General features: G+C 40.5%; 1 protein-coding gene and 1 long non-coding RNA gene across 4 annotated transcripts; one reads left to right on the top strand and one right to left on the bottom strand.

Annotated features, from left to right (window-relative positions):
• The first annotated feature begins 1878 nt into the window (after positions 1-1878).
• LOC136697529 (uncharacterized) lies at positions 1879-9703 on the top strand. 3 transcript variants are annotated; one of them, XR_010802709.1, is made up of 3 exons: positions 1879-1968; positions 4629-4767; positions 9589-9703. It is a non-coding gene; the product is annotated as an uncharacterized lncRNA (long non-coding RNA). The 3 variants fall into 3 exon arrangements; XR_010802710.1 differs by lacking the exon at positions 1879-1968 and adding an exon at positions 2249-2378; XR_010802711.1 differs by lacking the exon at positions 1879-1968 and adding an exon at positions 3141-3567.
• On the bottom strand, positions 5191-21523 carry gpsm2l (G protein signaling modulator 2, like). The gene is made up of 14 exons (XM_066672699.1): positions 21385-21523; positions 11983-12204; positions 11550-11685; positions 11206-11345; positions 10526-10649; positions 10232-10347; positions 9821-9976; positions 8996-9104; positions 8407-8560; positions 7427-7503; positions 6978-7163; positions 6628-6787; positions 6202-6428; positions 5191-6082 (listed from the first exon to the last, which is right to left on the bottom strand). Exons 2-14 carry the CDS (start codon positions 12201-12203, stop codon positions 5909-5911), a joined length of 1980 nt encoding a protein of 659 aa, XP_066528796.1. The 5' UTR covers position 12204; positions 21385-21523; the 3' UTR covers positions 5191-5908.
• Positions 21524-23095: the final 1572 nt, after the last annotated feature.

The following is a 23095-nucleotide window of genomic DNA, read 5'->3' as shown; positions in this document are numbered from 1 at the left end:
CCAAAAGCCATGTGCTGTTTTATAAGATGTACTAAAAGGACAGTGGGATCATGGATTTGGGGCCTGTGTCAGCCGATGCACCTTTAGTGCCTTTACAGTTTACTTTATAGAATAATTTACACAAGATGCTGGAATATTGCTGTGAGGATTGCATTTAGCCATGAGAAAGTGTGTGATATTAAAACACCACTACGATGCCTGGGGACCTGTATACTCCTTTATTTCACACTTGGTAGTGCTCACCACTCACTGCTCTCCAGTTTGTTTTCGTGATCAAAACTGAGCTGTGTTTACAAAGCCTTAATATCTGTAAATGGGTAAAAAAAACAAAGTGTCTCAGTCCATTATGCTAGGCTTTCTCTCTCTCCTCATGGCAAAGAAATGGCATGTGGAGGCTTTTGACAAAGTATAGACCTCCAAAGATTGAAAAGTATGAACTGAGATGAGGATATTGTTCTATTCCTGCTCCATAGGCGGGTAATATTGACTTAGTCTTGATATAGATGGAACAGACGCTGAATTTAGGGGAGTGCTTACTGCTTGAATTCCTACACATCTCCAAAAGTTACATAGTGCAGTTTCTACAGTGCTAAGACACAGTGGCTCTATTTCCCTATTACAGGTCAGTGAAGCATCACAATGATTGTGAAGCTGTAATTTGGTGGGGCTGTAAATGTTATGGAACTCTTTGGGGGTTAAAGCTAGAGCTAAGGTTCAGGGCATGCCACAAAATATGAAGTAAATTATCTACACTATAGAAATATTATATGTAATACAATTCTGTACAAATGTCAGAAGTCATTTCAAGAATTTCATTTATTAAAATTTCCACATGTAGATGTTCAAAAACACCTAAAATATAAGACAGAGAGGTTATTAGTTAGAATTTATCACTTGATTCTGGAGAGTGTTTGAATTTTGAATTACACTTCAAACAAAGATGGCGGCACGGTGGTGCAGCAGGTAGTGTCGCAGTCACACAGCTTCAGGCACCTGGAGGTTGTGGGTTGAATTCTCGCTCCGGGTGACTGTCTGTGAGGAGTTGGTGTGTTCTCCCTGTGTCTGCGTGGGTTTCCTCCTGGTGACTGTCTATGAGGAGTGCGAGGGGTTCGATTCTCACTCCGGGTGACTATCTGTGAGGAGTTGGTGTGTTCTCCCTGTGTCTGCGTGGGTTTCCTCCAGGTGACTGTCTGTGAGGAGTTGGTGTGTTCTCCCTGTGTCCGCGTGGGTTTCCTCTGGGTGCTCCGGTTTCCCCCCACAGTCCAAAAACACACGTTTGTAGGTGGATTGGTGACTCAAAATTGTCCGTGTGTGAATGAATGTGTGTGTGTTGCCCTGTGAAGGACTGGCTTCCCATCTTGTGCCCAATGATTCCAGGTAGGCTCTGGACCCACCACGACCCTGAACTGGATAAGGGTTACAGATAATGAATGAATGAATTCAGACAAAGATGTACAAATTGGTTTAAAAGCATTGAATAATTTAGCCCTTAAAATTCTATTATGTCTTGTTTTTCAACTTTGTTTTCTGAAGAAAAACTGAAAAACTTAAAAAAAAAAAAAAAAAAAAAAAAAAAAAAAAACTTAAGAAATTGAGTGAGAGCTATTTCCTGATTCCACTCAGACATTCACAACTAAACCATTTTCTGTTCTTTGTCTCACAGCTAAACGGTAAACACTGGTCCTGGGTCGTCTGTGTGCTCAGTCTGTAGAGTTTGGCTGCTGTGACTTCTGCGAACCACCGGATGTCACTGTTTTAAGCCTTTAAATCTTCTGCCCAATCAGGATGAAGTTTCAAAACAGCCTCCACCTGTCTGAGACTCGAATGGTTACTAATTGGAGTCAGCTGTGTTGTCTCGGTTCAGTTCAGCAGCTTTCACAGCAGTCTTGATGCTTTCTGAAAATAGGATCTTATTTTGTTGTTGTTTTGGCTGTTGTCTTCAGATGAGGCTGAGTTTGTATTCTCTTGGTAAATGCATTTTACAGATTTCTGTTTTATTCATTGCTTGATTGGTTTAGTAGCTTGACACAATGAATGCTGTAAACAAAGGTTGTTTGTAGATTGTAAAGTTCACTAGCTCTTTATGTATTGTTTTTAGTTTCACTGGAGATTTATAGTTTTCTGTTTGGACGAAATGTGCTGTTTTTGTATGGATTTATTCAGTGGAATCTGTTGGGTTTTGTTTGGAGACTTCCAGGCCTTTGTTGTTGAAAGGGCTTTTATGTTACCCCAGGTCCATTCAGTAAGGGGCAATAACTGAATCGTTCTAAAGTTTTAAAAAAAGAGACTTTCCATTCAGTCCACTCACATCTGAAAGGGATTGGTTCCAGGCCGAAGGGCCAGTGTGATCCTCTAAGTGTTTGGGCCATATCTATAAGGTAAGTCAGTGTGTGTGTGTGTGTGTGTGTATATGTTCCAGGTTTATTCTTTTATTCCAGGTTTAGGAGCTGGATGGTTGCTTTTTAAAGTCTTGGTTCAGGTTTGTGGAGTTAATGGAATCTTCTTAAATAGTCAGATTGTATTCCACAAGACCCTGTTCCTCTGGGTTTTTTTTATTTATTTTTTATACATTTAAAGGGCCTGTCCTTCCCACTGTCCACATCCCTGTCCCAAATATCTTTTTCTCTCTCTCTCACACTCTCTCACTCACTCACTCACTCTCTCTCTCTCTCTCACACACACACACACACACACACACAAATCCAATGTTATTGGATTCTTAAGGGCTCTTTTCTGGTCTGTAGGAAAATTGGGATCTCAGATTGATTCCAACCTGTAGAACGAGCTGGACCCATCTTTGGAGCCCAGAAGCCCCCTGGTGTTTATATAAAAAAGGGCCAATTCTGTCCCCGTCCCTAATTACACACACTAATTAAAATCAGAAGTAGTTGTTCCTAGTTCCAACTTAAACCAGTGAATTACTGCAAATTAATATTAGACACTTGAAATATTTTATACAAACATTTATCAAGACCCCAAACCCTTATACCACAGCTCTCTACAAATGCAACAAATTCATTGATTTTCAACTAACAACCTACTGCACTTACAGCTGTTTATTTAAAAAAAATGTTACTTGCTCTTTGGACTTTCAACATCAAGACCTTATAAATACAGCATTAGACAGAGACGCATAGAGGGAGGTAACCTAAGGGGAACAACCTATGGTCACGAGGAAGGCCACGCCCATATGCAAATAGATGGTGCCAGTAGCCAATGAGAAAGATGCATCTTTTACTCGTCAAATTCGAACTGCCCTTACTTTGCCTCAACGGATCTTTTCGTTTCAATTGTGAGCGCAGTGTGTGATGGTTTGGGTTGTGTTCAGGAGCCCTCAGGAGTGAATTACATTATTAATATTTGGACCATTATATACAAGCATTCCTTCTCACCATCGTCTCCATCATAGCTAATTTTTCTTGGAATTATTACACTTCTGCCACGTCATATTTATAATGGGTCTCTCGTCTGAGCAATGCTTTCCTGTTACAGACAACATGCATCTCACCAACAGAACTGCTGTGGCTTTGGATAATTTGGGTCTGGTTCTTGGCTTTGGATAATTAGGTGCTTGCATTTTTCTCACATCCTGTAAGTTGTGTGTGAGAAGTGTTCTCTCTCTCTTCAGAGTAATGCAGATGTAGCAGCAGGGTTTCATGAGAAGAGTCTGGTCATGTGTGCTGTTGACCTGTTTGTAGCTGGTTAATTAATTTGAATAAAGTTGCCAATATGCAACAGGAACGGTTAAATCAGCATTTTCCCCAGTATTCTTCACATTATGCTGCAGCTACACTGACTTATAGTGACACGTATATGTCAGATTTTGCACTGACTAGGGTGACCAGATCTGAGATGGGGGGAGGGTTGCTGTTGTATTCTTAGCTGAACCAATGTGTGCTTTTAGGTCCTTTACACCTTTATTTGCTACACAAAACATGGGAATTTCTTTTTTTAAGTAATCCGAGAACTTACATTTACGTTTTGGCATAGCTGCTCGAGATGAGGGAAGGTACATGAGCTTTGCCTGACGTAAACAAGGACTACTGATGTGACTGACCAATTAAATGTTTACAGAGAATGTTATCGACCAATAACGGTAGCTCTACAGTCAGACCGTCCAATCAGAAGATTTTAGGCTACTTCACCACGCCCTCTTCTCACTCAAGCGAACCAATCGGAGTAGGGGAGGGCGGCACTAGTTTGTGAACGAAACGCTTCTCGAAGTTCTATGTAAGCTCTAGAAAAACAAAATCCCGGACGTTTGTGAAATTCCGCCACTTTTTTAAGTCTAAAAAAGAGGACATGTCCGGGTAAAAGAGGACGTCTGGCCACCCTAGCACTGACCCCATTTTAAACATGGCCTCTCCATTAAAGGGACTGGCTCTATGGCGCATACTATGGTTTATTCAGCAACTATAAAGTAACTAGACCGATTTAATGGGAGTAGTACTTCACAAAGTAAATATCTATAAATAATTCCTTATTTGTTACTTTTTGAAGTAGAAATTGCTTCTGTAACTTGTTTTGCATTGCTGTGTAGTTGCTGCAGCACAGCCGTTCCTGACATGGAGAAACATGGCCACATTTTTTAACATTGATGTGCTCTGTTTGTTATCCTTGCCTTCCAGGGCACTGTAATAATTCTCAATCTTACCTCAGTGATGTTTGATAAGAGTGGGAGACACCGGACACCTTCACTCCTGAGCACTTTCTGGATAATGAAGGGAATTTTGTGAAGAGAGCAGCTTTCCTTCCTTTTTGCAGCAGGTAAAACATACTTTGCATTTGCTCACGGAGTTATTAAATCACAGCGCTAGGAGTTAAGATTAAGCACCTCCTCAAAACAATCAGTAGTTGCTAATGTTCCACACTGTGTCAAATGTTTTAGGCAAATGACCCCTATGGAACATAAGTCTTCAGTCTAAAGTGATGCATTTCCCCTCTGTTTCTACAGGGAAGAGTGTGTGTGTCTTGGGGGAGAATTAGGCTAAAATGGAACTCTTCCTCTTCATGTCTTTTCTGCAGCGTTTAAGCTTTTCTCTGCCCTCTGGGGTAAAGGGCAGTCTGCAGTATAATCTGGGGGTAACACTGACCCCTGTTCTGTATCACTATACGTTCCATGACATGTGCCGTTCCATGACATAGAACCTGATGATATTTTGTTATGGGAAAAAAAAAAGTTGTCTTTGATTATTTTTATTCAGTGTTTCAAATAATGTAAAAATAGACAAGCAACTGTACATTACCAAATTACATTTTTTTAAAACTGTAACAACTTTTGTTGAAAAAATGTTCTCAAATCCATTAAAAAATATCTAATATTGTTTTTAAAAATGTAAACATACTTGAGAGAATGTATCTAAAAAGAAAAAAAACCCAGAGTGTCGACAGACTATCCCTGATTACAGTTCATGAAGTCTGTCTTTTCGGGTGTGTATCTGTTTTGTTTGTAACAGTTTGCAAATTCCAGGAACCCTTTAGGAAAAGAATATAAATGCTATTAAGAGAGAAAAGTCAGTGTATGATGAACCCTGAGGACGAAATGGTGGTCTTGTGCTGATTTTGTGCTCCTCTATGCCCCACCACTCCTCCATGCAGCAAACGTACAGTTCCCAACAACAATCCCACTGCTGATTAGCTCTTGTAATTTCATTGAAACTTTCCATACAGCCAAAGCACTGGAGTCATGTGTAGAGACCCATGGCTGTAAGATCTAAGATGAGGTTTTAAATGTTCTTTAAATTTGAGTCCTTCATGTAGTGAAACAGACACCACTGCTACACTGAGGTGCTGGATTTATCACTGGAGCTGAACAAGGCCTTCTTTGCTGTCTGAGAGGGAGAGAGGAATTTTCCGAGCTCCCCTTGTGTCCTAGAGCCCCATTTTGGTAGGGTGTGCCTGTGTCTACTCAGTCTGGATTGAGCTGTTTGGGGTCGGAGTCAGAGGGGAGTATGACCCGCTGTTCGTCCATGCGTTTGGCCTGAGAGCGGAGAACGAGGCTGAAGAAGTCTTCATCTGGGACAGTGGGGCCTCGAGTTGGGGGAGGGGGAGGGGCACACCTCTGGTCATCCAGTCTAGAGCCCTGAGAGACCGTGGGAGACAAAGACAAAATTTACAGATTCCATTTTGGGAAAGGGGTGAGACAATACAAGGACATGGAAACACTGCCAATTCATGCATTCGCGCTCCACTCCTGCTGACCTGGCACTTGATGAGAATGTCAAAGAAGTCATCGTCCGGCTCCTTGTTGTCAGCGCTGGCTATGAGCTGGCTGAGGACGGCCTGGCTGCTGCTGTGGTCTAGACGTAAACCTGGCAGACTGCCCACGCTGGCCCTTTGCTTGTCCAACCGGCGGCCTTGTGAGGTGGCCAGCAGGTCTAGGAAATGACCAGGCTGTCCGGAGGCTTCCACTTCTGATGCAGAAATAGCTATTTAAAAAAAGAAAACAACCCTGAAATAAATTACTGTGTAATAAGAAATCACCCAAAAAACAAGTCTTCAACACTGATTTTCCACTGAAATTCGTCGTATAACCAAGCCCAGGTCCCATCTACCTTAAAACACACTGCCCTACGGGTCACCATGTAACACAAAGATCACCGGGGTCACAGGGTCAGGCTAACTCACTTTTCCTGACGACTACAGGCGGGGTTTCACAGGGAGACGAGTGAGCGGATGCACGGCTTAAGCCGCCTTCCAATGAGCACCTTTGGTCATCCATGCGGTTGCCTTGGAAGCGGCTGAGGAGATCAAAGAAACTTTCATCGCCAAGAGTGTCTGGAGCATGCTGGAGTCGAAGAAGAGACAAAGTGCCCGAGGGTCAAATCAACTTTCACATGCAAACATTTTAACAAGATTTTTTGACTTCTTTACTCAAGCAAAAAAAAACAAAAAAACATGAAGGGGTTGGACCCTGTGATTAACTACACTGATAATAAATAAATGGGTGAATGGGAAGAAAATAAATGAAGGAACACCTTTGGATCCAGTTCAGGTCTCCTTGGACTGGTGGGGCTTCTCGGGCTGGTTTTAGTGGGGCTGCTCCCATTGGCCTTTTGTTTTTTCCCCTTAAAGCGACTGATGAAGAACAGTTTAGAGGATGTCTTGGCTATGGGGGATGTTTTGTCCTGCTTAGGGGAGATGTCCTCTTCTTTGCCTGAACCCTATTAGACCAAGACACAAGTATATGAAGTGTCAGATATCAATTATTAAATGCATTTAATTTATTTTTGCATTGTTCATCATTCTTCAAAATCAATTGCTAATAGCTGTTATGCGCCATGGCAATATTTCAGTAATTTTTCAAAAGGCATCAAACATTCTAAAGTTGCGTTACGGGCAAAACAACGTTTCCCCTAAACTGATTTCCTAAATGAGTAATAAAGCCATACCATAGCAGGTATAAATTTTACACGTGTACACTCACAGGACTCTTGTCACGGCTTAGTTTCATGAGCTCCATGTTCTCCATGCTGTGTCTGCGGCCTGTTCTGGGCTTTGTTTCTGCGGGTCCAAAACCACACATATGACTCAAACAGTTGTTCCAAGCAACAATTTTAATTCAAAATAACTGTCTAATTATAGACAACACACTGTGATAGGAGTGACATTTGACTACACTTGTCATTTTGAATTGAACCATCAGCTCTTTGTCTGAATGTGAGCGACCAACTACATGCTTTCCGTGGCTGACCTGAACAGCTCCAGCATCCAGTCCATGACTTATTACAAAGGTGGAGAGTAAAAACATGACACTCATTGCCAGTTTTGTAGCTGATGTAGAAGTACGTGTTCTCCTGGTGTTGTTCAGTTGAGTTGAGTTTTACATAGGTGATCTGATTATTCTGATAATTCAGATCAAGGCTGAATCTCTAAAAACACCTTTTCTAGAGCAGTGATCGCATTTAAGTTACTATAGCTGCGTCATTCTGCATCCGCGGTGGTTTGCTCGTTCAGTAGGGCCATACAAAGCTGCAGTCAGAATAGCATTTTGTAGATGATTTTGTGTCTCCTAACATTAGTGCTGCTGCTCCGACTGTGTGACTTCTGACACACTCTGTACTGTCTTTACCCTGTCTGAGCAGACATGGCGGAAGTGCTGACTGTTGCGGTTTCTAAAGGGGTATCAACATATTCCCTGGACTACAAAGTACTTGCAGACAGTCTGCAGCTTTGGGCATCTCAGCTCTACATTAATGAAGTATGTAGAGAGTTTCATTTTATGGTATTGAAGGCTATTGGGATAAAACAGCTTGTTATTTTAAGCAGCCTCAGGCCGGTATTTAAGCTGATAGATCTTTCATTTGTTCAGATTTCAGCATGATCTTATACCTAAAAAAGGTTAAGAAATGCTGCTCTAGAAGAATGAATGGGTGGACAGATGGGGCTGGAGGGCTGGAGAGTTACCTGGTGAACTACTGCTGTTATTATTCGAATGGCCATCTGTGCAGACGGAGCTGTTACTATTGCTGTTGGTGGTGTTGTTCTGTTTCAGACCCAACACTAACTGCAAGTCTGAGATATTCATTCTGGCAGTCAGCTCCCCACTGCGGTCCCCAATCTGTGTGTGAGAGAGAGAGAGACAGACAGACAGACAGACACACACAGAGAGAGAGAGAGAGAGAGATGTGTGATGTAAAAAAAAAATTGATGAATGTTAATGTCTTCATATTAAATTGAAAAACTAAAAATGACAGTTTCATTCATCAGGGTACATTTAATGCAAACATACTATTAGAGCTCTCAAGGGAACTAGCAGACTTTTTTCATTCTCAATGCCTAGGCCTTGCTCTGTTTGTCAGGACTTGCATAATATAGAGCAGATAAAAATGGTACTGCATGTGATGCAAGAGGCTGTGTAACTCTCAGCTGAACTCTAAGCACAAGCATTTCCTACAGGATGTTAACCACATTCCAGTAGTCTTATCTCGTACATGGGCCAGAGAGTGAATCAACACACACACAAACAAACAGAAATGCATAAACACAAACACACCTCCTTGGAAATCTCCAGATGTCTTTCAGCAAACTGTAGAGCTTGTTCGTGGTTTCCTAGAGCAGTGTGGGCGTTCCCTAAACTCCAGCAGGCTCTGCCCTCTCCTATCCTACACACACGCACACACCCAAACACAAATAAGTCACCATACAAGATTAGAAATGTGACATACAACATACAGAAATAAGTACTCATGACTTTCGTAACCTAAAGGACAGTCATCACAATCTCTCTCATACGAAAACAATGACGTCATGAAACACAATAACCGCGTGTTATGCATGGTGGTCATGGATGGTGTTTTCCATCAAGCTGCATGAGGAAGTCATAATAACGTGGTTTGTGGCCTCAAGACTTATTTTTGGTCCTGTGTGCTTGTTGTGCATCACACAGGAGAGTCAATGCTTATGACTCTCAGAAGGTTCAAGATTGAGGAAAGTATGAGCTAAAAGAATGTATTTTAACATTGTACTGGAATGTCGAGTTACATTAAATATATTATTAAAATAACTATAAACACATGCAATGTTGCTCAGTTTAGAGGCTGGTTATATTTCTTAAATTGACTAGGATTTATCCAAATTTTTTTCCAGATTCAGGAGGGAAGTGCCACCAGGCTCCAGAGGTTCTGAACAGCAGGGGTCTAATGAGCTACTGTTCATCTCTTGGTCTTATAAACTTGATAAATTTGCTGCCACTAATGTTCTAGCTGTGAGAAATCTTTTCCTTGAATGCAGTTGGCTTTGAGATGTGACAATCATTCATTTGCGTGTTTAAAAATCAAATGTTACAAGTGAAATAAAAGAAAAATATGTATATTCGTACCTGTCCTTCAGGTCCTGTGCGATGATGAGGTGTTTGAGATGGTAGTCGATGGCTCTTTCATAATCCTGCAGCAGTGTGTATGTGTTGCCCAGACTGTAGCAGGCCTGAGCTTCCACCGCCCGGTCCCTCAGCTGCCGGGCCAACTGCAACGTCCGTCTGGGGAAATATATATATATTTTAAATGAATGAATGTCAAAACTAATTGATCTGTGTAACCCTTTAAGGGTCAGCTGCCCAGGGCCCCTCTGTCTATGACTGCAAGTAATCAACTGAATTAATACTATGTTCATCGAGATTTATCCTGTCTACCTTGTATACTTTCACAGCCAGCTTTTAATGGCGCATGATATAGATAACACATTTCATTAGCTCCATTCAGGAAAACACAGATCAGAAAAATATCAAACTTGCTTGTAGTGCTCTGCAGCCACTTCGAACTGTCCGAGGAATATGTAGGCATTTCCCAGGTTACAGTAAGCTCGTCTCTCAGCGGCTCTGTCTCCAAACTCCTTAGCGATGAGGAGACGCTAAAAAACAAACCATAACATGTATTAATGCTAATCTGGAATAACGTTCTACAGTGTAGCTCAACTCAAAGACCACAATTATTTACTTTACTCGCTGTAAAGGGTGGTCTGCTACTGCAACAGCCTTTAAAATGTTATTCACAGGTTATATCATATATGACTCTGAGGGATGTACTACCTGTTCATGGGCAAGAACAGCATTCTGAAAGTTCCCGAGCAGGTACTGCGTGTTGCCAAGGTTTCCATACGTTCTTCCCTGTGCTGCTCTGTCCCCCAACTCTTTTACTATTATCAAATTTGCTCTTTAAACAGAAGAAAACACAAAAATAAAAGTTCAAGCAGATGGCATTTGCAAAAAATAAGTTCCATCCTCAGTAGGGTTGGTAGAGGAGTGAGTTTTTTGGTTTTTATGACATTGGCTTCAGTGGCTTGGTTTTACCGAGCCTGTATTTATAGGGATTTTTGGACAAAAATAATTAAATACAGTTCAGCGCAAATTCAAATGAGTTAGAAAAAGAAAGCACACTCCACTTATAAGGCTTAAAAATGGGAAAATACTGTGGATTTCTGTGAAAAACTGATAGCAAGCCTCCTGAAAGAATGGCCTCAAAACAATCCAACAAATGCCTTAACAACTAAATCTTGTGTAAAATAGTCAGGAATGCAAACTGTTTCAATGACCAGCAACTGGTGAAAGACTGTTACACCCATTCTATTGAACTCTTGAAGTTGTTTGGTTAGATCTAAAACTTTACTCATCCTTCTGAACCTGACTGGAGTGGTTTGACTTTATATTCAGATCTGAAAGTCAGCTAATCCTCTCAAAGAAACAAAGCACGCACTCCTCCAGACACTTACTCATAGTACTCTGTAGCTTTCTTTAGAGCAATGCGTGCCTCCTCAGGGAAGTCTCCTGGGTCAATACCACTCCAGCATATGTTCTTCCCCTTGGCGTGGTACACGTTCCCATAATTATACAGTGCTCGTGCCTGCCCCACCTAACGTACAACACACACACACACCAGAGGAAAACAACCACTACTTATTACACATCTAAAATGGATCAACGCCTAGCACTTAAACTAAGTTTATGAATGACAAAAACAGACTTCATACATGCTCTTAGAAAGTTAGTGAAATGATTTAAACAGAACAAATACAGCACAGTTTCTGCTTGTAAGCTGTAACAGCCCAAATTTCACCTTATCATGAAGCATTGTAGAAATCTCTAGGTGTCTTTGGCAACAAGCTGCTGCCTCATCATACCGACCCAGGACCTTCAGCGTGTTTCCAAGGTTTCCACTTGCTTTAGCTTCTCCCAGTTGATCTCCAATAGTCCTGAGAAGAAAAGGATATCCAGATTATCATTCATTCATTTAGTGTTCCAACTTTACCCAATGTTGCCCAATAAACATAAATAAAGTACATTACTACTCAAGACATGAAGAGGTTTACTTTAGCTTTGCACTGAAGATAGTAATAAAGTTAAAGAGTTAATAAACACATTTATGTATTACAAACTGGAGTGGTGCAAAGTGAATATATAATGTCAAAGATTGCAGTTTCTGACACTTGTGTGTCAGACAGATATCTATATACATAGGTAAAAAACTCAGGTGGAGTTATTCATGACACCTGGTGAGCGTGAGGTCATGGCGGTGGAATTCCAGAGCTTTCGTGTATTCCTGCAGGTGGAAGTAGGCATTGCCCAGCTGGCTGTAGATGGCACTGAGGATCTGAAGGTCCTCTGTGCCCACCTGGATGGCTGATTCAAAGAAGGAGACGCCAGCTCTGTAATCGCCCACTTTACACAAACGCTCGCCCTCCAGAGCTAGCTCCAGACACGAGGCTTCCATCCTGCAAGAGGCCACAGAGTGACAGAGGGAATTCTTCCTGAAAATGTGAGTGAATGGATTCTGGCATTCAAACAACACACAGAGTCAGGAAAAGGAAAAAAACAGAACAAAATGCTTGGAGAGGGTTCAAAACAGCATCAACTGCTAAAAGAATGCAAACAGGACCTTGCAGCACATCCGGTGTCCAGCGGCCAAAACCAAAACCTGGCTGTATTTACCAGAGACTTTCCCTTTCTTTTTCTAAAGGAATATCCTTATCTCACAAGCTTCCTTCCTAGCTCAAGGGCGAGACACTCATGCAAACATGTTAACTAACACACATACACACACACACACACCTATCAGGTGTCTACCACCATTTTATTTAATCCTCCAGGTTTTTCTTTCAAACAGCAAATTCCAAAACTCAATTATCAGCTTTATTTGTGCTTATCGGAAAAGACAAATCAATTAAAATGATTGAAAAAAAAAACACACACGCCTGATTCATCACACTCTCAAACCCCTGGATACTTTCACACAATCGTAGACCATGATCATTTTAATCTTGGGTCATTTAAGCCCCAAAAGTCAATTTCTACTTGAATATTTTAAGAATTACTGGAACCCTTCATTGGAATAACTCTACCAAATATTTTATCTGCACATCACAGATCATATTTCAGAAGCTTTGTACATTAGTGATGGAAGTAAGCAGAATTGTCACTTTAGTCTTGTCCAAAATCTAACCATCTTTTTCAACAGTCCATTTAAGAATCAAATCAAAGCCTACCTCTTGTTCTTTTTCTTCTTTCTGCACCTACTGAAACACTTCCTCAGCAGGGACATCTCAATCTTTTTGATGACCCTGTTTCCTCTGTGTGGCTGCATGTGCCCCTTTGTTCTCCCCGAGATGAGCTTACAGACCCAGGTCCTATTGCCCATCACGGTCACCAGAACGCTACCAAACACAGCAGACTCCTACAGAGAGTCTCCTAAATACTTGTCAAAACACAGCGTCCTGGATAAACCCCAGCGCTTCCTGTCCTTCTCACCCTGGCACCCTGAGGTGATCAGGTGTGTTGACGCTATGCAGTAGGTAACTCGAGGTTGCATTTACTAAACAGCAGATCAATGGTAAGCCCAGCTTAACCAGTCACAGTGGAGCAGTGTGCCTGTGTCCTCTACAGACACCTGTTAGTTCCAGTTACCAGCAATCAGAAAACTATACAGATGCCTTACTTTTATTGTAACAGTGCATTAAATAATCCACCTGCAACAAGTTTATTGTTTTATTTTTCTCATATTTAAGTTCCTTAAATATGTGAATACACCAACTGATATTTTCTGGTAAATGTATTATTCTGTCTAAAAAGATACTTTTACCATAATAACAAATATGAAAAAAAATAACAATACAATCAATAAAATTTGTAAATAGAGAAATGCACACATCCCTTTTAAAAATTAATTCATATATTAATTGTCTGTAATTGCTTATTCAGTTCAGGGTCTCGGTAGGTCCTGAGCCTACCCGGAATCACTGGGCACAAGGCAGGAACACACCCTGAAGGGGGCGCCAGTCCTTTGCAGGGCAGCACACACTCACACCTACGGACACTTTGAGTCACCAATCCACCTACCAACGTGTGTTTTTGGACCGTGGGAAGAAACCGGAGCACACGGAGGAAACCCACGCAGACACAGGGAGAACACACCAAACTCCTCACAGACAGTCACCCGGAGGAAACCCACGCAGACACAGGGAGAACACACCACACTCCTCACAGACAGTCACCTGGAGCGTGGCTCGTACCCACAACCTCCAGGTCCCTGGAGCTGGCTACACATTTATGATTGAGATTTGTGGCCACGTCAAACTAAATCTGAACCTAAACTCCTGTTTAAAATCTGAGATAAATTCCTCTCAATGTCTTACATTTAATGACCTGTGTTCCCATATACAGGGTCATTATCTCACATTTGATTACTACAGAGGGTGGCATGGTGGTGGAGCAGGTAGTGTCACAGTCACACAGTTCCAGAGCCCTGGAGGTCATGGGTTCGAGCTCTGCACCGGGTGACTGACAGAGGAGTTTGGTGTGTTCTCCCCATGTCCGTGTGGGTTTCCACCGGGTGCTCCGGTTTCCTGGACCCACAGCGTCCCAGAAATGGATAAGCAATGAATGAATGATTACTACAGTTAGAAGCTTTTGACTAGAGAAGTGTCAGTAAGTGTCAAAGGCTAGGGAAGTTTACAATTTAATCTTTCGTCATGTGATTAGATTTTAATCATTGTCTAGGCCTACTAAATCCCACAGTCATCAGAATGTTATTTAAATTTTCGTCCTTGCAGCTGTGCAAGTTAGAGCAGCAAACACTGGCACAAAGAGAAAAGCATGAATCATGAGCAAATAATTCAAAACAAGACAGTACTCCTAAAACACATCAATGCTCAATCTGCACTCAATTTGAGAGACATCACTCGTAATAGTTTACAGACTCTTAGCAACTGGTACAAGTCTCTAGGTTTATGAAAAAAAATGAGTTTAAAATCGCTTTTAACTGTCAATTTAACTACATTTGTGGTCAGAAAAACTTGACACAATTCATCAAAATAGCACATAGATATCATTATACAGCACAGCCGTAAAACTGGGGCAGTTCAATTATTACATACATCTTTTTTTATATACAGTTTATCCCAGTTGAGGTCTTTTCACGCCAGTTAGCCAGTATAGGAACACTTCATCTGCAATCAGCCTGGGAAATCAAACTCTATTTAATAGTGCCTATATCCCCTGCCATTTCCCTTACTGCACAGTTACTAAATATATGCTCAATTATTCTACATGCTAAAAAACAGAGACCTTTATAAGTTAGACTAGGAAACATTTGCAGAACTCATATTCCTGGCTGTCCAAGCCTCGACGGTGGTGACAACTCTATCATGGAGAAGTCGACTTCATCTGTGAAGTAGCCAGGTATCTAAGGCCAAGCTGGGAAAATCCATTTGACCACAGTAAATCCTGTGCTTTGCCCAAAGTGACCTCAGCTATGGCCAGCACTCATATGCTCCGATTTTACTTTTAGTTGTTGCGCAGACCTGGCAGCTGCTGGATTATCCAGTGCAGTCATTCCACTGACCATCTGACACAAGCTCTCAGAGGAAAACTTATAGACTGATGTGCTCCAGCGATGCCCAGTAACACTGAATGACACTGAAACATTGACACTGCTTCATCTCTGGCAGCATGTTACCCAGACTGTTCCAGATTTACTCTCGTAGCGCTTTTCTTTGTTTGTAACTGTCAGGCTAACAACAGCCTACAATATTGTATACAGGATTCTAGACTCCAGTACACTGGATCTGAGGCTAAACTGCTGATAGACATATGGCTAATTTTAGTTGAATCTCATCGTAATTGTAGCCTGTTTTTTTTTTTTAACTTAAGATGAAGGGGTCATTGGCCAATTGGCTACTTAGTTGTTTCTTGAGCAGCTGTATATCATTGCATCATTAAATAATTAAAAATATTACCAAGCAGAATTGATTACAGAAGGTAGTGTCTGAAAAATGAAGATAAACAAACAGGGCTGTAATATCAGAGAATCAGGGCTCCCCAAGTTGCAGTCATTGTGCATCCAGCAGAGTTTGGCAATTCCCAGACACAGGCACTTCTACTGAACCTGGCAATTACCATCCAATTTAATTTATTTGAGTAGGGAGAACAACAATGTGTGCTGGGCACTGACCCTCCAAGAACCTACTGATAGTTCCCTGAAGACTCTTTCAATGCTGGTTCTTTAAAGTCATATGAAATTACTTCAAGATGTGGTATCAACTCTATGCCATACTGTTTAAACAATAAATAAATAAGTTAATTAAAAATCATGATCACTGCTAAGGAATAGATGAAGCAGACCTTTGGTATAATAGCAATGTTTCAGTCTCAATTAAAATAAACTGCACAGATTACATTAATCCTGACCCTGGACATATTTCACACAATGTCCATTAAGAGAAACAACACCAGCATGACCTTAGGAAGTTTAACAGCTTATACACTCACTGATAAACTTCAGGAACAGTTATAATTTATTCTAAAGTACATATAAGAGCCCAGAAATATCCAGAATATAGTCAAACAGAGAGATTAATATGTAACTAACTGATGATGTGATTACAGACAAATTAACTTTTTAGACCTAAAGCAAGTCTCATGTATCTGTGAAACACTGGGGAGAAGGCACTTGTCTTTATGAAGGCGTAAGGGGAAACTCGCATCATTAAGATGAACAGGCAAGTAAACACATGCATTTTAATTTCTCATGCAACAAAATGCCACAAAATGCAGTGGGCGTCAGAGATTGAGGCTTTAATGATCTGAAACACAAGTGGAAATGTTTTCTTTAGAGTGTTCCTGACTTGACGAGTCGATCATTCAGTAATAAACTCACTGAGCAACATTTTATTTACTGAGCATAAGCCTGAAGTCACTGCAGTGAGAAGAAACTGAAACAGCTTCATTATTTGTCTGGCAAAGCAACATAAAGGAGACACCCGGCATCTGGAGGTGTCTAATGGTCTAAGACATTACAAAGTAATTTGCAACCAAGTGCTAAAACTGACATTATTTAATTAGTTCCATGTAAAGGCATATCATTCATTCATACAATTCATAATTCAATTTAAATTCATATTGGTGGTGTATTGCTGTAGGCCTACATTCACATAAAATAAGCAAGGTGTGAAATGCTTGTAATGTTTTCTGTTTCCTAATAGAAGCACAGTGATTAAAGTGATGGACCATACCGAAGCTAACACACTTCTCAGGAGTTTGCCTTGTCCTTTAACTGCTGTTAAGTTTGAGTTAAAGTAGTAATCAGACTTAAAAGACAGAGGATATTCCACTGTACTGTTACACTCCATGTAAGACGTCCAGTAACTTGAAGTGCTGATGTGATGTCTTGAAATATAGTGAACATTCAGTCTTCAATCCAGCATGAAGTACAAAGGTAAAGCAAGAATGACTGAGCTCTTGTCCATTTACATATGGTAGAAATGACACCACAGCACAGATACATTTTGGCACACAGCCTTCAACATGTGCTTTTATTTAAAAGGACGTTGCTCTAATGTTGTCCAACTTTGCGGCTTTTTTTTTTTTTTACATCTAGCACTTTATACATCATTTTCCCAGCAATGAGAGCCCATTTATTATCTATGTACGAATAAAGATATGGTTATTAAACTCTCAGTCTAGCTCTAAAGGTGAGCTTCTGAAAGGTAGAGCCATCCATAGTCTAGAGACCAATGTTAACAGAGGAAACAAAAGAGGGCCAATACCACAAGCTCCTGAGCATTAAAGTTTAAATAAAGCCATTAATGTTTCAAACAGCAGAGCCCTACAAACAGATCTGGCTCACACAGCTCTAGTTCACCAACCAGTCTGTCCCACAGAAATGTATAAGGTTTCAAACATGAGGTCTGTTCAATGGAAACTAGGCACACCTCAAAATCAACTCTTTATACACTGAGTGTGGAAAAAAGTAATGCACACATATGAACATTAGTTGTATAGCAACTAATAATGTTAATATATAGAAAGACACACACACACACACACAAAAGACGGAACCACAATGCCATACTAATCTGAGAATCTGAAAAAATTGTTTTGTCTGTTTAACACATCAAGTTAGACAAACCAGGCCAGGTGTGATGAAATACCTCTTTCAGGAAGACAAACAGAGAAAGATGGTGGCAAGATGAGCATCAACAACTTCTCCAATTGCCTTTTGCCTAATGTACTCTTATAAAGTGAATACATCTTACCTGGATCTCACATAAAAGGCCTGCTCCTCGTCTTTCATGGTCATATCCATTAAGATTCATAGTAAGAGCCAAATTCATAAATTTTAGGAATTAAAAAAAAGACACCCAAAAGAGGGAAAAAGTAGTCCTTGTTTTTTTCCTAACAGAGCGTGTATGACAGACTGGAAGTGGAGAGTAAGAGTCAGGGGAACATGACACACACACACACACACGTAGGATCTATTTCACAGCACCTTAAACTAACTATTCAACCGTGCCTACATCCACTTTCATGATTCCGTTGCTGCCGTGAGTGACAGGTAAAGGCATGTGAAGCATGAGGATATCAACTTAAACATCGCCTTTCAATTGAAAGTAAATGGCTCAAATAGTACTGGATCTTATCTTCATCACATGATGCCAACAAGGGGTTTGCCACAAGGCTTTCCCAACAGAAAAACATGTTTCGGTTTCGGTGAATGACAGTCACATTAAAGATGTGCACATGTTAAGAAAGAACATTGTGTATTACTGTAGCACAAGCAGTCAAGATTACATAAAAATGACTCATACAAAATGGCTTTTCAACAGTTTGCATGATGTTGAAGCAAGTTTAAATCTCCTAGTGTTTTTTATTACAGTAAGACGGACTGGGGCTCATTACTGAATTATGTGAAAATGCAACCAACTTCTAAGACTGATTGTCAGATTGCATTACTGATCATCAAAAAACAAACTTCTCATTTCTCGCTGGGAACCCTAAGTACACAACACTTTCAATAACAGTATTCACGCATTTAAAAAGCTAACCATGGAATGATAAACCTCTATTATCCCAATTTCTAAGACTGTATTCTGTGTATGCCACGGCTGTTAACCGCTGAAAGTCAGAGTTTACAGAGACTGTGCAAAAGCAAAAGCAAAGTCTTGTCTAATAACTCAGTTTAATATTCTACTAATTTGATCCAGTACAGTACGCCATTAGCCAAACTGTAGAGCCTTGTTTGTTCCACAAAAGATCCACACACTGCTTGAGGGACTTTTCCTTAAAAAGCCAGGCATTCTCTAAAGACATTTACAGAACAGAGCCTCTGTGTACTTTTTCCTTCAGATCCTGACTATGTGGGTGCTTTCCATGAAGGTCAACAGTGTTTCCTGTACTCCTGTTCAATTCGGTGTTTTCCCTTGATTTAAAAAACAAAACACCTTAACCTGGAGATCTAAGCATGAAGAAGACGAGCTGATTCAGCTTACTGCATGGGTTGGCATGCAAATATAGTCCACTCCGACCTGATCTTCACTACTTAGGCAAACATTTGTGGACACTCCTCATCCAACATTTCTTCTGAAATAAAAGTCTTAATATGTTTATTTTTTCCCACTGAGAGCACTCTGTCACTGGTTACTTTTATTATTTTGAATTGTGGTTGTGACGTCACAGATCCTTAGGGTTCCCTGATGTTTTGAGAGGCCTATCTGTAACTGAGTTACATACATGACCCTACAAATGAAGAGTGTGAAGATAATTCAAATGTTCCTGCAACAAATAACTCACATTCACGGGTGGTGACAGAATAAAAGGTTCCTACGTTTTTTTAGCAGAATTAAAAATGACAACCTTAAATACACAACCCACGTTTGTAAGACTGAAATGGGTGGTAAAATTGACAAAAGGCATCCTACATTCCACCGAGTTTGGACTGGGCACGCAGAGACTCCAGCTCAGATACAAGACAACAAAATGTCCCGGACAGGGCATCACACACTATCCCACCACAGGGCATCCCACCTACCAACATGTGTTTTTGGACTGTGGGAGTAAACTAGGGCATGGAGAGGAAAACCACACAAACACAGAGAGAACACACAGACTGGAATTGAACACAAGAACCTGGAGCTGTGTGGCAGCAATGATTAATTCTCGATCTCAGATACCACCCAGACTCATCCCCAGTGTACTGGACAGAGACCCATCATTCCAGAGAACCACTGTACCACATCTAACCGAGGAGGTGGTTTATACTCTCAAGCTCACACTTAGCATGGTAACCTTTGGTTCATGTGTAAACTGCTGCTTTTTTTAATGGAAGAAAAAAAAAACTGAATGCATAACCGACTTTTGTGGTTATGTTGGTTGCACGTAACTTAGGTGAATTCACAAATTATAAGTGATGACTACAAATGTATAGACGTATAATTTATGTTGCATAAAAGACTGTCCATTGAGATTATGTACTAAGCTTGTGCATATTTGGTTGTAGGCATTGTGGCTGTGTATTATAGCTGGATTCAGTAGGCATAGCTTCAACTTTAATGCTGGCAACTTACAAACAATTACATCATAAATTCGAACAACACTGTGATAGAGAATTTCATCACTACTCTTAGCTGTTCTTCAGGTCTAATGCTAGAAATGAGTTCCAGATCTACAGTATAAAAACCTCTGTGTCTAAAGAGTGAACTCCCTGCCCCAAATTCTCCTGCTCACAACTGGGGTCTTACATAAAGCAGCACTTCTAAGTTTAGCCAGGTATAGCATATGCTCAGACTCAAGCCTGTCCAATAGGAAAAGAGCTGAGAGATATTCCTATCCCACAACCCTTAAATTTTGGGTTATCTGGTTAAATGAGACATCCTGCTTTGTGGAATTCTCTCTGGTGTAACTCATGCTGGGGCTGGCAATGAGATCATGAGCTAAACCAGGTGTTACCTGAAACAGTGCAGGGCACTGGAAGTTGAGAACTACAAGCATGGGATAAATTGTTATGAAGTCCACAAAGGCTGGATCCCTCGGTTAGACTGGTTTCAGACATCAAACATTGGCATAATTCTTTCCCCTTTTGCCTTAAATATAACCTCTTCAAGTACATATTTAAGCAGAAAATAACAAAATCCATAGGTAAAACATTAAAAATAGGTTTCAAGACTTTAAAACGTAGTATTCCATCTACAGCTTTTAATTAATCCCTTAAAACACCTCAGACAAATTATTTAAGCTATTATATACAATTTATACAATTTACCAAGTGTCCTCGGATTTATTGGAAAGTTCATGTTAGTGGTCGACCCCTCAACCCTCAAAAATAAAAATAAAAAAACTCGTCAATAAAAGAAGTAACGTATAAAGTCGCTCTCTAAAAAGTGCACACCGTGAGGTAAAGTTCGGGGAGCGGTTTGTACAAACCTTAAACAGCGCTCCGTGTTCTAATCCTCCATTCCACCTTAAATGCCATAGCAATTACATTGTAGCTGCTGCAGTACTTAAGGTGGAACCGAAATTCGAACAAGGAGCGCTTTGGAACTTCGTAAACTGTAAGTGCCAGCGGTTGACAGGGAACTCAGGCGGGTTTCTCTAAGAAAAGAAACAAAATATCCCCAGTTTACCTTTAAAACGTGTCAGCGAAGAGTCCTCATGTGTGAACCATATTCTGAGGCTGAAAAGTCTGTAAAGCCTTAAAGGAAAAGCCGCTGGAAAAAGTCACACAAGACCTCTGTTCTCCGCCATGATTTCTCAAGCTTTCCTCCTCACTTCACAAAAAAAAAGTGGTCGGTACTGGAACAGGAGATTTTATTGAACACGCCCCGCCAGGCCAACTCAGTGTAATATTACACACACACACACACACACACACACACACACACACGCGCGCGCAAAAACAAACAAACAAGTACACAAGTACGTTTCAGGGGAAATGACCTATAATATTATTGTGTCATATGTGTTTTGTGTGGCTACTGAATAAGTGATCCCTGAATAACTATTTGTATTAGATTATTGTAAACAGACTTTCCCAGGGCATCACTCACACACCCATCTACGTCCCAGCATATGTTTTTGGACTGTGGGAGAAAACTGGATATTTCCAATATTCATGCTGACATTGGCAGTTTTAGAGTCCAGACAAAATGATCCATAAACTGTATAAAGTCTCACTAAAGGTTAAGGTACAGTCTGTGATCATCACCAATAACAAACACATTGTTCCCAACACATAAACTACTATTTCGTGTAAACCATGTGCTTTTATGATTTCACTTCTTTTATTTTGATGTAGTATTGTTCATAGCTGCCACTAGTGGTCGGTGTTTGACCCAGGCTTCAAGGAGATGAAATGAAGCTGAAATAAACCCAATCCATAAATTGTTAGTTAAGCTTCTGACCCATAAATGCAGTTACTCCACATGCTCTCTCTTGTCCTCTCACAGTGGAAGGTTGGACACAAACACCTGTTCATTTACTCAGAACTGAAACATAGAATGGAGCTTGATGTTCCGTTGGCTTTCAACGACTGCTCTTTATCTGATGGGGCAGTTTTGGTGCAACACCAAGCCTTGCAATGGAAGTTAGAGTCCCATATTCTCAGCATTTTCAAAACCTTTGAAAAATATTTTTATTTCCATCCAATCTATGTTTTTAAATATATTTTAAACATATATTTACTTTAACTTTCTCCTTTCTTGAAAGTGGAGAATATTGACTTTAGTGTCTGACTTTAGTATGGTAAAGTAATATGGACTGTGTACAGTTTCTTAATTTCTATACTTTTGATCGCATAATACGAATACTTGTATCTCAGATGTGTGCGTACCATATGCAGAAAATTCACATGCCATTTAAGAGGAATTATCACCAAGCTTTGTCCTTTTTTCAAAGATTTATATAAGGCATTGGTTCTTTACATTGAAATACATTCCTCTCTCTCACATACACACAGCCCGACATGATACATACATTTAACAAAAGTGTGCAAGGAAAAGCAAGGTATGTACACAGGCAAAACCATCACAGAAAGCTCTTTGTATTCATTCACTTTATACATTTTTTTAAAATCAGAACTAACAAGCTACAGACAAAACCTCAACAGAGACATAAAAGGACTAAACATACGTTTACACTTATAAGCTCAGGAAAAGAGTGAGGGCAGAAGGGGTAGAATAAATGCCCATGAAGGAAATAACTGCTTGCTGACATGAGTGAATATAAATGTGTGTCAATAAGGGAAATGAAGAAAAAATAAAATAAAATGGAAGCCAGGTTAACATCCCGTATTTACCAGAGTGGGAGAACAGCAGGTTTATCATCCCACCTGCTCCC

Source organism: Hoplias malabaricus, chromosome 5 (genome assembly GCF_029633855.1).
Source record: "Hoplias malabaricus isolate fHopMal1 chromosome 5, fHopMal1.hap1, whole genome shotgun sequence".
Classification (NCBI taxonomy): Eukaryota; Metazoa; Chordata; class Actinopteri; order Characiformes; family Erythrinidae; genus Hoplias; species Hoplias malabaricus.
Note: the sequence above shows the minus strand (reverse complement) of the source record. Positions and strands in the feature narration are given on the sequence as shown.